Source organism: Oreochromis niloticus, linkage group LG12 (genome assembly GCF_001858045.2).
Source record: "Oreochromis niloticus isolate F11D_XX linkage group LG12, O_niloticus_UMD_NMBU, whole genome shotgun sequence".
NCBI classification, from domain to species: Eukaryota; Metazoa; Chordata; class Actinopteri; order Cichliformes; family Cichlidae; genus Oreochromis; species Oreochromis niloticus.
The window spans coordinates 17,270,909-17,286,762 of NC_031977.2; the positions used below are offsets into that span (position 1 = coordinate 17,270,909).

General features: G+C 41.2%; 2 protein-coding genes across 5 annotated transcripts in view; one reads left to right on the forward strand and one right to left on the reverse strand.

The window, feature by feature from the left end:
- mtx3 (metaxin 3) overlaps window positions 1-4,438 on the reverse strand; it is a 5,964-nt gene extending 1,526 nt beyond the window's left edge. The window contains exons 1-8 of one of the 4 annotated variants that reach the window (XM_003451678.5): window positions 4,329-4,438; window positions 2,393-2,462; window positions 1,788-1,864; window positions 1,605-1,697; window positions 1,347-1,529; window positions 1,158-1,234; window positions 404-561; window positions 60-148 (exon numbers count right to left, since the gene is read on the reverse strand). In XM_003451678.5, coding sequence (XP_003451726.1) covers window positions 60-148; window positions 404-561; window positions 1,158-1,234; window positions 1,347-1,529; window positions 1,605-1,697; window positions 1,788-1,864; window positions 2,393-2,462; window positions 4,329-4,421 — 840 coding nt within the window. In that variant the 5' untranslated portion in view covers window positions 4,422-4,438. Of the gene's footprint in view, window positions 1-59; window positions 149-382; window positions 562-1,157; window positions 1,235-1,346; window positions 1,530-1,604; window positions 1,698-1,787; window positions 1,865-2,392; window positions 2,463-4,328 lie in introns of all 4 variants that reach the window. The other 3 variants (XM_013275397.3, XM_005473254.4, XM_013275398.3) reach the window with 3 other exon arrangements.
- The window catches only part of thbs4a (thrombospondin 4a), a 12,120-nt gene continuing 669 nt past the window's right edge, over window positions 4,404-15,854 (forward strand). Inside the window, exons 1-23 of the mRNA XM_003451759.5 lie at window positions 4,404-4,445; window positions 7,133-7,270; window positions 8,047-8,244; window positions 8,348-8,595; window positions 9,966-10,068; window positions 10,163-10,254; window positions 11,021-11,072; window positions 11,160-11,359; window positions 11,434-11,571; window positions 11,661-11,741; window positions 11,819-11,971; window positions 12,099-12,203; window positions 12,299-12,406; window positions 12,865-13,024; window positions 13,966-14,084; window positions 14,167-14,219; window positions 14,303-14,387; window positions 14,490-14,586; window positions 14,676-14,854; window positions 14,935-14,983; window positions 15,068-15,264; window positions 15,412-15,584; window positions 15,671-15,810. Of these exons, the coding sequence (XP_003451807.1) occupies window positions 7,189-7,270; window positions 8,047-8,244; window positions 8,348-8,595; window positions 9,966-10,068; window positions 10,163-10,254; window positions 11,021-11,072; window positions 11,160-11,359; window positions 11,434-11,571; window positions 11,661-11,741; window positions 11,819-11,971; window positions 12,099-12,203; window positions 12,299-12,406; window positions 12,865-13,024; window positions 13,966-14,084; window positions 14,167-14,219; window positions 14,303-14,387; window positions 14,490-14,586; window positions 14,676-14,854; window positions 14,935-14,983; window positions 15,068-15,264; window positions 15,412-15,584; window positions 15,671-15,810 (2,812 nt within the window). The 5' untranslated portion in view covers window positions 4,404-4,445; window positions 7,133-7,188. The remainder of the gene's footprint in view (window positions 4,446-7,132; window positions 7,271-8,046; window positions 8,245-8,347; window positions 8,596-9,965; window positions 10,069-10,162; window positions 10,255-11,020; window positions 11,073-11,159; window positions 11,360-11,433; window positions 11,572-11,660; window positions 11,742-11,818; window positions 11,972-12,098; window positions 12,204-12,298; window positions 12,407-12,864; window positions 13,025-13,965; window positions 14,085-14,166; window positions 14,220-14,302; window positions 14,388-14,489; window positions 14,587-14,675; window positions 14,855-14,934; window positions 14,984-15,067; window positions 15,265-15,411; window positions 15,585-15,670; window positions 15,811-15,854) is intronic.

Genomic DNA, 15,854 nt, shown 5'->3' on the forward strand with positions numbered 1-15,854 from the left:
ACCTGCAGAAAGCAACTATGAACCCATGCAAAAGAAGAGAAAAAGGAAAGCAGAAGCACCTTTTCTATCAGATTGGATTCTTTGTTTACAAGCTGAGTTAGTTTCTGGAGGTTGGCATCCATTGTTTCCTGAACAGGTGGGAGAGAACCTGGAGAGAGATCAGGCGAGGGAGCACAGACAGAAGAAGAGGAAAAAGTAGAAAGCAGAGAGTGAGTGGAACAGGAGCAGTGTTAGACCATTTAACACCCAGAAGTAAAACCAACAGAAGAAAGAGAAGAAAGAAATATGTGTGAAGAATTAAAGTGCTGATGATGTTCTGTGTAAAGATGTTAGTTGTTTCAAGCGCTTACAAATAAAAGCTATAGCCACTACAGAGTATTACCAGCTTGTGCAGCAATCTTACAAAGGTGGTCTGAGCTGAAGTAGACTGCGAGGATGTTGTCACAGAAGCATGTAAGGTTATCCAGCTGTCTGAGATGGCTCTGCAGAGGGCTGCTGGGAAGACTGGCTTTATGAAGGGGAGCCAGGAAACCAAACACAAAGGCATCCAGACTGGTCGGCCTAATAGCACAAACACACATGTACAGAAACATACATTCAGACATGTTAGAGGATCAATCAGAAAATCTTTAAAGCAAAATTCTGTTGCTTTTTCCCTGCACAAAATAGAGCTGCGAGATTAATCAACTTTTCATTTAAAGTTTAGCCCTCGTGACAAATTATGGAAAACAAAAATGATGATCAAAATAAAATATTTTGCTTGTTTCTCCCCTTCCTAAAAACTTAGACTCACACAGTGTTTAATTCAGCTTGAGCCAGGATGATGGGGAAAAAGTATTTTATTAAAAAGAGCGATCACAAAGGAGTAAAGTAGGCACAGGACAAAGGATTCTGAGGGCTCACAGCCTATACCCTACGGAGGTGAAGGACTAAAGAATAAAGAACCTTGTTTATTTCATGTATTCATTTTTTAATAAGTTTTCAGCTGAATTGCAATCCAAGGACAAGCAGAGATAAAAAGTTCTCAAATAAATCAGAATTATGCGAGTTTTTCAGGTTTTTTAGTCTATTCTGCTTCCCCATAGCAGTCTAACTGTGGAGTGCATGAATGCTTCTCTAACTAAACACAAAAAGTATGCAAACACTGGAGAACTCACGAGTTGCCAAAGAAGAAGTTAGCTGTTCCCAGTCTGTAGGAGAGCAAGTTCAGGCACTCTTTAGCATCACTGTAGATCTACGGGACATACAGAGAGAGACACATTTACAGCTCTGAAAAAAACAGAACCTCACACCAGGCGAAGTTTAAACTGTGTCTAAGCGACGCATCGGTACAGAGCGGCGTTTACCTTTCCCTCCACCTCAGAGATTCTGTGCAGCGGTGCCTCTCCTGTGGTTAGAAGGATGCGGGAGAGGGCGCCGCTGGCGAGACGTCCTGGTACGAGAAAATTCAGCGGGAAAGGCGAGCGTGAGGCGAACCAGGGCCGTGTTAGATTGGAGTAGTTTTCTGCATCGACCCAGAACGTGTGCAGCTGCGGGACGCAAACATCACCCTGTTAGCTTGCGACCAGATGTTGTCAGGGAAACAGCAAAAGCAAAGCGCTTACCAGAGCTGGTCGCAGCTTCTCCTCCAGCAGAGCGATGTAGGCCATTGTATCTGCTCCTTGTCTGGCTGTCAGCTCATAATCTGCATTAAACCTCTGTTTAAAAAAAAAGAAAAAATAGATGTAGAGATTTATAGATTTGGCTAAACAGTTTAGGACACATGCTGAAGAAGCAGGCACACTCACTTGTTTCCTCAGAAAGTTAAGAATTTGTGTTGGTTCTTGAACTGCAGTGTCGCCGCAAAGCAATTCTGGGACAGTCACTGTGATTAATAGGAAACACACATTAAAGTTGGATATTACAACTGACTAATGTCTTATTAAAGACATTGAAGTTCATCATGCTCAATGTAATTTACATTTACCAGCCACAACGGGGAGGCTGGTATTGCTTTAATCATGTGTGTGCGTGCTATCAAGGCAAAATGCGGTCTCTCGAGAAATAAACTGTGGGAAGAACTGCCTCAGAGATGGCTCTGAGTACTTTGGCAGGTGTTTACACGAGGAGTTTGTTAAGTCTGCGCCACAACCGTGCAAGTGTGCTGCAGAGAACAAAAGGCGTGGTTCAGAAACTCACAGATCTTCGAGTTTCAATATGTAAATATTTATTTAACTTAAGTTGCATGAACAGATAAAAATATTTTAAAAGAATGCATGAATTATGCATTCTTTATAACTATATGTACAGTTATATATTCAGAATACAGTCTTGTATGGGTTCACTGATTCTCCGTCTAAGGCATGCAGAGCCTAAAACTGTAACACTGTGTTTATGGGAGGGTGCAGCCCACCTGTGATTGTTTTCCATGTCCAGTCTATTGGAGAAACTGCGACTTTTGCCCCAGAAAACTTGGTGTATGCCTGAAAGAAAACACGTGTTAGGGAAGGTTTTAAAAAAAATACCACTTATAGTTCAAATGTAATGTTATGTTGGAACAAATGATCTAAGAGCAAAAGTACTACAGGATAAAACTACTTTCAGGGAGATGAGTAGACCTTTTAGAGCCACAGTGCAGGACTTTCACACTTCAATCAAAGTTTTACACAATCTCAGTCTTGTAGTACAGATGAAAGCTCGCCGCAATCAAGCTTTGGCATCGACTGCAAATTCTAATTTGGCACAGGGACACTATGATTACAGCGCTCACCTTCAACAGCTCCAGAGAAAGAGAGAAAATGTGAATAAAATAACAAAAATTAGAAGAAAAATAAAAATGCATCAAAATAAAGACCAGCATGTGCAAAGGTTAGGGCTACAGGGGACTATTGTAAAGGTGGGTCATTCCACCATCTTTTAAAAAACTGGGGCAGATACCTATATCTATTTTGTTCTATTCAGATTAAACTGTCGATTGATTTTTTTTTTTTTTGGTGTTTTTTTCGGTACAACTTGCCATATTTGTTTAATCCATCATGAAAGTTGAATGAAAATAACATTTTGTGACTAAAAGTTTAGTGTTAATAAGAAATACTATACATGTTTTATTTAGCAGCATAGTGAAATGTAACTTTATTGCATGTCACTAGTTGTCTTTTGCAATGTGAAGTTTTTTTTATTAGTGTGTGCTCAAATATGAGAGTATACAGGACAGCTTTAGTTTAGTTTTTTTCAGATTTTAGCTAGTCAGTATTCGCACAGAGTTTCGGAGATATTAATGTTCAAGCATTGGTTCAGATTTTTTTAAAAATGGGTTGACGCGCCAGTTTTCACAAAAATATATCTTGAAACACAAAGCACAAGTTTCAAACCGATCATTATACATGTTCAAACTTTGAACCATAAAATGTTTAAGCAAATTTAATGATTTGAAACAAGAGACCCAGCTGCAAAAACCTTTTAGTAAAAAAAAAAAAAAGGTCACTTTCAGTGTTTACAATGATCTGCAACACACACAAACACAAAACAGCAAATCACAACATACCATATTACTCATAAACCACAACTGCATCAATAGATAATTATTTTCTAAATCAAGAAAGGTTTGCCAAAATAAAATGATGTATTCAAAACAAAAAAATTCCACATTTGCTTCCAAAAACATTAAACTACATTAAAACTTCTGTTTTTAGATTGACTAAAAGGTTCAAGAAGAAATGGAGAGGGCACTCTATCCTGCTCCTTCGTACAATTAAATTATAAGGCTGTTAAAGCCATCAGTCACAAATTTATTCGATTAGAATCTGACATTTAAACTAAGTCCTCTCAATCAGAAAATCAGAAAAAGTGTCACCTTGTGGCAAGAGCTGCAACTACATGCACCCAATGACAGATAACATGTTAGCAGCAAAAAACTGTTAATTTTCGGACGGTGTTATCAGGTTAGCTATCATCTACAGCTTTTTGGCCAAAATTCTTCAAATATACCTAAAAATATAAATATTTTTTAAATCCGAGGCTCAACCAGCTGACCTTGAGAGATCACAGCTTTTCAAACAATGGGAGTGACTTATGACAGCCAGCTACACATGAAGGACAAACCCTGCAGCCAGCACAGCCGTGACTCTGTGCTTGGGACATGAAGTCCAGCTGGACACGCTGTTATTTTCTATCCTGCACATCGATGCGGCTAACTTACCAGGCAAGCTGCAGCAGGTAAGTTAGCACGGAGGCTAACCACAAGGGACAAGAGAGGAGACGCAAAGCAAACCGGAGACGTGACGTACCGTTTTAAAAGCGGCGCCAGGTGCACTGAGCGTGTTGTGTTTGTAAGCAGGCTGTGAGCTTACCAGAACTATGAGGGACTCGGTGTGAACAGAAGGCAAACCCCAGTCTCCTCCCCAGCATCTCAGCTCCATGGCAGCCGCCATGTTTTGGTTCATTCAACGGGACACTGACGTCACAGGGTACCTTTCACATCAGAGCCTCCAGGGTTAAAAAAAAAAAGAAAAAGAAACAGAAAAAAAATCAAGTTACATAACAAATATTAAGGGTTTTCTGTAACTCTTTTTTTAATAAACATTTATTAATTCGTTTATTTATTGATTCATAATTCAGTACTGTTTTTTTCTTCTTCTTCTTCTTCTTCTTCTTCTTTTTTTTTTTTTTTTAAAAAAGCGTTGTTTTTCAGCCAAATTATTTTAAACAAAGATACTGGCCCAGTGTGAAACAGTCTCTGTGGGACTGCAGGTCACATGGCAATCACATGGCAGCAGCATTATGTGTTTAGGCATAGTCAAGGCAGCTTGGTGAAGTTCAAACCAATCATCAGAGTAGGGTAGAAAGGAGACTGAGACTACTTTGCGCATGGCATGGTTGTTGGTGGCAGACATGCTGTCCTGAGCATTTAATTTTTTTCCCCACACAACCATCTCTGGGGTTTGCAGAGAATGGTCCAAAAAGGAGAAAATATCCAGTGAGCAGCAGTTCTCTGCGTGAAATTGCCTGGTTGGTGTGAGAGGAGAATGGCCACACTGACTTGAGCTGACAGGGAGGAAACAGTAAAAGTGAGGTATGCAGAAGAGCATTTTTGAAGACACAGGACTTTGAAGCCTTAAGGCAGATGGGCTTCACCAGATGCCTCTTCTGTCAGCTAAGAACAGGAAACTGAGGCCACAGTTCACATGGGCCAAGATTGTACAGGGGAAAACATGTTGCCATGTCTGATGAGCCTTCATTACTCCTGACACATTCAGATGGAAGGGTAAACAGAATGAAAGCACAGATCAATCCTGCCTTGGATCAACTGTTCAGACTCCTGGTGGTGGTGTAATAGTGTTGCGGATATTTAGATATTTTGGCACACACAGATGGTTCTTAGTACTAACTGAGTATCGTTTAAACGCCACAGCCTACCTGAGTATTGCTGCTGATCAGTGTGCCCATTGTCGGATGGCTGCTTCCAGCAGGATAACAAGCAGTGTCACAAAACTCAAATAATCTCTTCAGCATGATAGTGAGTTCAGTGTACTCAAACGGCATCTTCAGTGACAAGCTCTCAATCCAGTAAAGCATCTTTGGGATGTCATGGTTTGGGAGAGTCACATTAGATATTTGCAGAAATTGTGTGATGCTATCATATCAATATGGACCAAAATCTCTGAGTAATGTTTCCAGAAGCCTTTTCAATCTATGCCACAAAGGATTAATGCTGGTGAAGGCAAAATGGGGTCCAACCACCTTCTAGCAAGTGGACAGTGAGTGTATATTATACAGCAGCTACAGTAGTTCTTGATTTATCCTTTATTTGTTCCTTGCCTTGCTCCTTAGATGCTTCCAGGCAAATTTGGAGCTATGGTGATGAGGTTAGCAAGAAAAGCAAATACTCAGTGAATAAATGTTAATTGTAATTAAACTCTTTGATCAGCAACTAACTCATGTGGTTGATGTTTCTCCAGTGTTTTATGCTGCTACTATGGCAATACTTCAGAGCCAGAAATGACATGCTGAAAAAGTCATGTCACTCAGTTTCTCTTTAATGTTCTCTAGTTTCATACATTTAAAACAGCAATCTGTCACGAAACACTGATTTATTAAACAGCAGCAATGGAACAAGCAATCATTTCATATTTTGATTTCCATGTAAAGTAGTAATTTCCATTTCAGTGTTATTTTATTGATTATTTTTTTTACCCGCCAGAGCATTACTTCTGTCCAAGAGCTGATAGGCAGACTGTTAAAGGCTGCCAGGTGTTTGTTCAAAGGCCAGACAGCCAGACACAGGCAGATGTACCGCAATAACGCACCGAGGGATGGTAAATGTCTCTCACTGGCTCGAACCAGCGGCTGAGATGTTGAAATGTACTTGAGGTTAGTTAAAGGAGAAAGCATTAAGACGAGCACCAGACATCTATCATCAAATGTTTCCAGGACTGAAAACTGCCCCGAGCCTCGCCCTCTGCTCCTTCGTTCCTGCATTCTCCTTCTTAAAAGAAGCTTCGCAGAGGTACAAAGAACCCGTTACATTAAATCAATTTAAAATTAAAAACATCTGCTGTAGATTTATGCAGTTCAGTTGGCTTATTGATGATGAGCCAGGGCATCAGATCCTCGTTTATGGCACACATTCATGATGTTTGTGAAAAAAATAACAACAGCCAGCTGGAATCAAAATGTTCCTCCCTTGAGGATTACAGGCATCTGGTTGGAGAGTTGGCTGTCTCTATACAGTGTGATTTAGAGCACTTTTCAGCTACTTTATTACAAATCCCCCAATGTAGCATGACTCTAAATAAAAAATGGGTCATAAATACATGAATCCCGCACACGTTAGCTCGTACAGTATGTGGAGAGAAAAAGTCTCACAGTCATTTTCAGAATAAAACAACTTTCCAATTCCCTTTTTTAGTTTAAGTTTTACATTTCTTGTTTATACATTATTTAATCATAGTTGGTGTAGCAAGGGGACACTCCCCCACCCAGACTATTAAAATGGTCTCTTCACTGTGCCACTTTCATAACAGTAGCGGACACTCCCCTTTGCTTTAAAGGCTGTGGCTGTGGACACAAGACTATCTCACCTCTGCTGAAATTTTGGTTTAAGATCTGGAGTTTTTATTTTCAGCCTGTGTGAGATCAGCTTATTGATCTGCAGGAGGACAGTTCAGAAACAGGACTTCTTTTGAGGTGTGCCCCCCCTTTGAAGCGCTGATGATTGTTATGTGCGTCAGAGCGGCAGCTCTGTCCCTGCTGCTGCAGCATCTGGTGCTCAGTGTCACAGCTCAAGGTGTTGGTAAGTGCTGGCGGCATCTTGCTATGCATGCTCTTCTGCAAAGCATGACATATTTTGTTTCTGTGTTCTTTATATGTTAAACTTAATCTTTTCTGCTGACATATTCCTAAAAAGCTTTTGTTTGAAAGTGAGTTGCACAAAAAAAGGGAGGGAGGGGGTAGCTTTGGTGATGGTAATTGCTGGAAATTAGGTTGGCTTTTTTGTGGCTTGTAGAGTTTTATGTCCAGGATCCAGTAACAGTCTGACCTAAATAAGGTGGTAGAAGGACACTAACCGTCATCTGAGAACTGCATTTGCAAATCTTTGATTTTCCTGGAATCTACATGCAGATCTTTCCGTGCAATTTCTTGTCACTGTGTATTATTCCTGAAATTCCACTAATGGCAGTGTGAATGTGTGTGAGTGGGTGTTTGTGTGCGTGAGTGTGAGGCAGCGGGTTTGTTCCAATGGAAAAAGTTTACTGCTGGACCTTTCTGCAGCTCCCGTCTACCACTCCATAAAACACACAGCAGGGTGCTGACATGAATGCACACATGTGCACACGCGCAAACACACAAATACACAGGTACACTGTGACACATAATAAAACACCACAGTGCACTGACTCAGCAGCAGCAAAACAAAGTGTGCTGGGAGTCACAGCTAATAAGACAAAATACTGAAAATACTTAGATGAACTGGTCATTTGCTTTGTTTTAAAAATATGTCTTTTCTCTTAAGATTTCTTCTCACAATTGTGGTATAGTGCTAATCCAGTGTTCTCCTTCCTGTGTTAGTCTATGACCTGCTGGTGTCACCAGACTGTCTGCCAGACTTGCTCCAAGGAAGCTTGAAGAACAAAGGAAGAGATGAGGCTTTCCTGCTCTCATCCTTTAGGCTCCACAGCAAGGGACCCACCTCTCTCTTCAGTGTCATCAACCCCACAGACAACACTAAATACCTTGACCTCACCATGCAAGCCAAACTGAGCAAAGGTGAACACTGACACATACTGAGGAGCCTGTGGCAAATGCAGGCCACTCTATTCTTTGTTTTAGCTTCTTTATGGCTTTCATTCAAGCGTCTCTATATCTGCAGTGACTGTTCGTTACCAGAAGACGGATGGCAGATTTGGTACAACCAGTTTCAACCATGCATCCCTGGCAGATGGACAAGAGCACCACGTGATGCTTCATGCCAGCGGTCTACAGCGTGGCCCTGGTCGCGTTCACATCTATGTAGACTGCAGGCTGGCTCACACTTTGGATGGTGTGCCAGCCGCGTTTGGGTCACTTCCACAAGGTCCCAACAAGGTGGCACTCAGGACGCTGCAGTCAAGAGGACAGGTGAATGAGAAGTTTGTGGCTGAGAGAAAATGTACTGACGATATGGTGCATGGAAACAAAAACAGTGACTTTTCAAGATCTGATTTTGAGTATATTATTTTGAATAAGAAACAACCCCATGTTTCTCTTCAGCCCGGCTGACAAAGAGTCAGAGCTCTGTTGAACCGAATATTTGGTTGTACTGTAACTGTAACCAGTAATGACTTCACGAATTTCTTTAAAAATAACATTTTAATAATTAGAGAAAAAATTACTCAAAACCATCTCACAGATGTATCATTATATACAGCTGCTTTCAATACTATTGATATTTATTTAGAGTCTTTCCCCCGATTGATCTTTTTGGGTTAATGCCAGTAATTACTTCCTCCAAATCATCAACGTGTCCTTTAGACTCCGTTCCTACAAGAGTGCTCAAAGAAGTCCTACCATTAATTAATGCTTCGATCTTAAATACGATCAGCCTATCTCTATTAATCAGCTCTGTACCACAGGGCATCAAGCTGGCAGTAATTAAACCGTTACTTAAAAAATCATCACTTCATTCAGTTATCTTAGCTAATTATAGGCCAATCTCAAACCTTCCTTTTATCTCAAAAAATCTTAAAAGAGTAGCTGTAAAACATTTAACACATCATCTGCAGAGGAATGGTTTATTTGAAGAGTTTCAGTCAGGTTTCGATAACAGGTTTCAGAAGATCATTTGTTTCAGAGGTTACAAATGATCTTCTTATGGCCTCTGACAGTGGACTCATCTCTGTGCTTGTCCTGCTAAACCTCAGTTCAATACTGTTGAGCATAATATTTTATTACAGAGAATAGAGCATGTCATAGATACTCACTGCAGTGGTTTGAATCATATCCATCTAATAGATATTAGATATATAATTTTTTCTTCACACACAAAGGTTAATTATGGAGTTCCACAGGGTTCTGTGTTAGGAACAATTTTGTTTACATCATACATGCTTCCCTAGGCAGTATCATTACAAGACATAGTATACATTTTAACTGCTATGTAGACGACAGCCAGCTCTATCTGTCAAAGAAGCCAGAAAACACACACACACAAGTTAGTTTAACTGCTGGAATGTCTTAAAAACATAAAGACCCGGGTGACCACTAATTTTCAGTTTTTAAATTCAGATAAAACTGAGGTTATGGTTCTCTGACCTAAAAAATAAGAAAGAAATATGATACGACTAGTTATTATAATTAATTATAATATTATAATTAGAATATAAAGTGCCTTGAGGCAACTGTTGTTGTGATTTGGCACTATACAAATGAAATTAAATGGAATTTAATATTCCAATTAAACATTCTCACTCTGCTCCTGTAGTTTATTCTGTTGTTGTTTATTCTATAAGGGTGAAGTGACAGACTTGAAGCTAGTGATAGAGGACACCATAGACAATGTGGCCACTCTGCAGGACTGTACCATGGATCAAGCCGAATCTCTGCAGCTGCTGGGTGAGTTACAGCACGCTGCCTCACATCACTGGACATTTCTCTTCTTGCAGATGTGATTTTGACCGTCTAATTATGATTTGCAAAATCTGCACAGCTCTGCAAGGTGGCAGGATGATGCAAGATCAGGCCACCATAACAGAGCTGAAGAGCATGTTGTCTGAGATGAAGGAGCTGCTCAACCAGCAGGTAACCTCTTCTGCATGCCGGTCTTGTGTCTCTCTCTCATGGATAGCTACTTGGATGGATTCAGGGGCTAAATACAGAAAAAAATAAAATAAAATGAAAGGGCATTTTTTAACACAGAGCTTCAATAAGCAGATCTATAATGATGATGTTGTTTATCGCTTTTATGGATGTTTTTCTGAATGCACTTTGATGCTGAGATAAAATGAAATGCTTGGGGGATGCTGGTAGAGAAAAGACTTCCTAGGTTGTTTGGTAGAATATGCTGCATTTAAAAGACGGGGGCATATTCACAACAGGATTGGTTTTGCATTGTAACATCAGCTTTTTGCTGTGAAATGTGAGAATCCAGACTGTGAAAACCTGCTGCTTTTGTCTGAAGGTGTCTTGTTTCAAGGATTTATGTAACCCTTTACATCAGACAACTGAGTAAAAGCAAAAATCACACATTCAACGTAGCAGCAGATATAAGTGCATGTTTTCAGATTATCATCTAAAGCAAGGGATTTATTAGGTGATAAGACATCAAACTGAGAGCCAGAGGCGATAACAGACTATTATCACATATACAGAGAGAACTGCTTATGTAAGGAAACACTTATCTTGGCGGAAACACATTTAAAACCTTATCAAGCCTCAGTTGCATTTTTACAAGTTATTGAAAGGTAAAAATCTGGTTTGCCTCCTTTGATAAGCTGTAAAGTGATGACACTAATACCCAAGCACACAGTTTATTAACAGTTTTACACTCTGTGTCTTTGTGCCTAAGATTAAGGAGACACATCATCTGAGGAATATCATCACAGAGTGTCTGAGCTGTGGTAAGCAATACAGAAACAATGTACTCATTTACTGTATTTAAACAATAAAGGGGCCTTTTAACCTTTATCTTTGCCTGTGTGCTCCAGACAGAATTAATGGTGATCCAAACAAACATCCTATTCCAACGCCTCAGAACTTTGTCATGCCTGACCCCCCGGCTCCGTGCCCACTTGGGACCTGTTTCAGACAGGACATGTGTGTCCGTTCCCCATCGGGGTCTTTCCAGTGTTCCCCCTGTCCTGATGGATTTACAGGAGATGGAGTGTATTGTGATGATGTAGATGAGGTATGAATTGAGTATAACTGAGTCCAAGTAGCACTAGCTAGGATTCAACCAGCTTGTTTTTCTTTGTGTTTCAGTGCCAGTTTAATCCATGCTTTCCTGGTGTTCGGTGCGTAAACACTGCTCCTGGCTTCCGCTGTGAGAAATGCCCCCGAGGATACACTGGACCAGAGTTAAATGGAGTGGGAGTTTCATATGCTAAGACTCACAAACAGGTAAAACAAAATAATACACTACATAAGAGTAATTCTGCTTGATTCACTGTTTACAAAAACTTTTATTTTGTGTACACACTTTCTGTCAGGTGTGTGAAGACATAGATGAGTGTCTGGGCCCGCCTGAGAATGGAGGTTGCACTGCCAACTCACACTGCTACAACACAGCTGTAAGACCACAGGAGCTGCATGGTGCATGCTTTCAGTGTATTGTTTTTACACATTTCTGACTCTGAACTCTGCACAGGGTTCCTTCCGCTGTGGAGAGTGTAAAGCTGGCTTCACAGGTGACCAGAATACAGGCTGCCATGGTACCAGACTTTGCCCCAACGGTCAACCAAACCCCTGTGACATCAATGCCGAGTGTGTTGTGGAAAGAGACGGCAGCATTAGCTGTATGGTAGGACTTTGTGAACAGAAACATAAATATGAATATGAATAAGTTTATTGTTGTGCCACTCTAAATAGTGTATTGAAAATGTCATCACCACCCACCCTGACCCCCTTTTTGTGTGTGTGTATGTCAGTGTGGGGTTGGTTGGGCTGGCAATGGCTATGTGTGTGGAAAGGACACAGATATTGATGCATACCCTGATAGTAAGCTGCGGTGCAGAGACAACAACTGTATCCAGGTACTACTTTCAACATATCCCACCTTCTCTCTCATTCAGTTCATCCCAGTGTTAAAAAAAAATGTGCTGCTTGTGTTTTCCTATTCGGTTTCCAGGATAACTGTGTGTTTGTGCCAAACTCTGGCCAAGAGGATGCAGACAGGGACGGGCTGGGTGACGCCTGTGATGATGATGCAGACAGCGATGGCATTATTAACATAGACGTGGGTGACTTCAGCCTCTGCATGTCTGGCATGCAGTGAACTTTGACTCTGTCTAAAATTAATGCTTTTAAAGCATGACAGATATATTAGCCGATATATTCTATTGACCATGAAATGAAAATTTAAACTGTAAAAAAGTGATGGGAGAAACATACTTCAACCAGGAGTGTTGATGTTACATAAGTTATCTACCAGGACTACAAACAACTAGCTAATCCAAGCACAGTCAGTCAGAGTATAAACAAGTAATCAACAACACGATTATTTTTAAACTGCATTGTCAGTTTAAGATAATAATGCCAAAATATTAAAATAATAATTTTGGTAAGGACTCAATAACTGTCTGAAAGAAAGGAAAAAATATCAGTCAACATATCGGGTTATCAGATTCTGTATAGGTGTTGATATCGGTCTTAAAAATCCCATATTTGTCAGCTCTGTTCATTTTTCTAACCCAGGATAACTGCTGGCTGGTTCCTAATGTGGACCAGAGGAACAGCGATAAGGACGTCCATGGCGACGCCTGTGACAACTGCAGAACAGTCGAAAATCCTTCACAGAGAGATACAGACAGAGACGGTCTGGGGGATGAATGCGACGATGACATGGATGGAGACGGTGCGTGCATGTCTGTTATTATCTACTTAACACACAATAATTGTTGTACTCACTTAATTTTGTTTTCCTTTGCATCACCGCGTGTCATTGAAATCACTCCTGCAAATAGGTTGAGTGGTCATCATAATAAAAAGTCTAAAAAACTGACTATTAGTGACTTTATTGCATAAATTAACCATGACTAATCTGGGAACATAATGTGAAAACAAACAAAAATAAAAAAGTAATTGAACTTTTTTAAAGGTTATCAGGTTACACAGCCTGTCTGGATCAGCGTGTCCAGACAGCCGTCACAGTTCTTTTTGGAGGATGCAGACAGAGACATTTTTGTTGCTTTAACTGGACTGACCTGTGCTTTATCTTTCCAAAACATCCTCCTGGTCTGTTTCTAATCCACATCCTCTACCAGTTAGGTCACTTTCTGAAAAGCAACTTTTGTGTAATTTTAAAAAAACAAACAAAAAAACCAGTGTTGAATGTAAAAATGTTCCAGCTAGAATTGTAAGCCTGTTTTCAAAAACCTTTCTCACATACCTCATTTGATTGGTCTTTCAGGTGACCTTTCATTTGCTCCACTGGAAACAGTTTTATTAGCACTGTGTTCCCACATGTAGGCATTTACGCATGTTGCATGTTTAGACTCTGTTTGGTGGACGCTTTTTGCTCAGTTTGGCGGCGCTCCGAGCCTCTTGATCGTTTGGTTTGGTCTTTAACTCCAAGGCTGGATTGCTAAGTGCTTGGTCATGTCTGTCTCCTCACTAAAAGCATTTTTCCACAGTAGGCCTCCGCCAGGCATTGAAGGCCGCTGGAAACTATTTCACCTTCGTCTTAAACAAACACTGCCATCTGTTGATGTGTTTGACTGTGCTGCAGTCTGCATTCTGTCAATGTTCTTTTGTTTTGTTGTGTTTTACACATATCCTGATACTCTCTGTCCTCAGGCTTGAAAAATATTCTCGACAACTGCCCGCGAGTCCCCAACCCAGACCAGAGAGACAGAGACAGTGATGGGGTGGGAGACGCCTGTGACAGTTGTCCTGATATGGCCAACCCCAACCAGGTAACAGACCACACAAGGGCATGAAACAGATTCATCAGCTGTGACACGTCTGACCACCAGTGTTTGTTTTGTCTACCCTCAGTCTGACTCAGATGATGACCTTGTAGGAGATACCTGTGATGATAATATAGACAGGTAAAGCCCACATCATGATCTGTGGCGTAAAAGTCTACAAACATGTGTCAGACTTTTGATTTTCCCTACCTCGTCTTTGTCAGTGACGGTGACGGCCACCAGAACACAAAGGATAATTGTCCCACAGTCATCAACTCCAATCAGCTGGACACAGACAAAGATGGAATGGTGTTTATCTTTTCTTTCAGTTTAATTCATTCAATCCAGCAGCAGTTCATCCTATATAGTCTTCAATTATCCACCAATTTTTTGTGGGGTTTTTTTTGTTAGGGAGATGAATGTGACAATGATGACGATAACGACGGCATACTGGACGAAAACGACAACTGCAGACTAGTTGCCAATCCAGACCAAAGGGACTCTGATAGTTAGTATCTTTTGCTGTGTTGTGCTTGGATGTGCAGGATTGAGCACAGCGCGAGTTACTGTTTTCTAAGCGGTGTCGCTGTATTTCAGACAACAAAGTCGGAGACGCGTGCGAAGGAGACTTTGACAAAGACAGCGTCATCGACAGAATTGATCACTGCCCAGAGAACGCTGAGATCACCCTGACCGACTTCAGAGCCTATCAAACCGTGGTGCTGGACCCAGAGGGCGAGTCTCAGATCGACCCCAACTGGGTAGTTCTCAACCAGGTAAAAATGATAACATCACCTCAGTTTCAGAGACATCGATAACAGTTTTTCTTCAGCTTCACACTAATTTTTTCCGACAGGGCATGGAGATAGTGCAGACCATGAACTCTGACCCTGGGCTTGCTGTAGGTAAGTATACTGTCACACACTCATCCATAATTCACTTACTTAAACCTAATAAGCGCTGATCTGCGTTTCATGTCCAATTTGCAGGCTACACAGCTTTCAGTGGCGTTGACTTTGAGGGAACTTTCCACGTGAACACAGTGACAGATGACGACTACGCCGGCTTCATTTTTGGCTACCAGGACTCCTCTTCCTTCTACGTAGTGATGTGGAAACAGACAGAACAAACCTATTGGCAGGCCGCGCCCTTCAGAGCCGTTGCTGAGCCAGGAATACAGCTCAAGGTGTTGGGGATTAACACTTTCCACCATACAGACAGCATTTAACGACCTCCCCTGTACCTTTTAAAAGAGTATATATCAGTAAAGATTTGGTTTGATGAACTTATGTCTGATTTTATGTCTGATCTTATTTCTTTTTTAAATCTCCAGGTGGTGAAATCAAAGACAGGTCCCGGTGAATATCTGAGGAACTCCCTTTGGCACACGGGAAACACAGCTGACCAGGTGCGTCTACTGTGGAAGGATCCCAGGAACGTCGGCTGGAAAGACAAGGTTTCCTACCGCTGGTTCCTCCAGCACAGGCCGCAGGTTGGCTACATCAGGTACAAACACATACATCTCGTCACGAACACGTCCACGCTCGCTCTGTGTGAACTGACTCAGTAGTTTCGCTTTGTGTTGGAACTAGGGCTCGTTTCTTTGAGGGTTCAAATCTGGTGGCGGACACTGGTGTGATCATTGACACTAGTATGAGAGGCGGGCGCCTGGGCGTGTTCTGCTTTTCTCAGGAAAACATCATCTGGTCCAATTTGAAGTACCGGTGCAACGGTAAGCATCTGCAAGCATCCGAAGACAGTCGAGTCATCCATGTG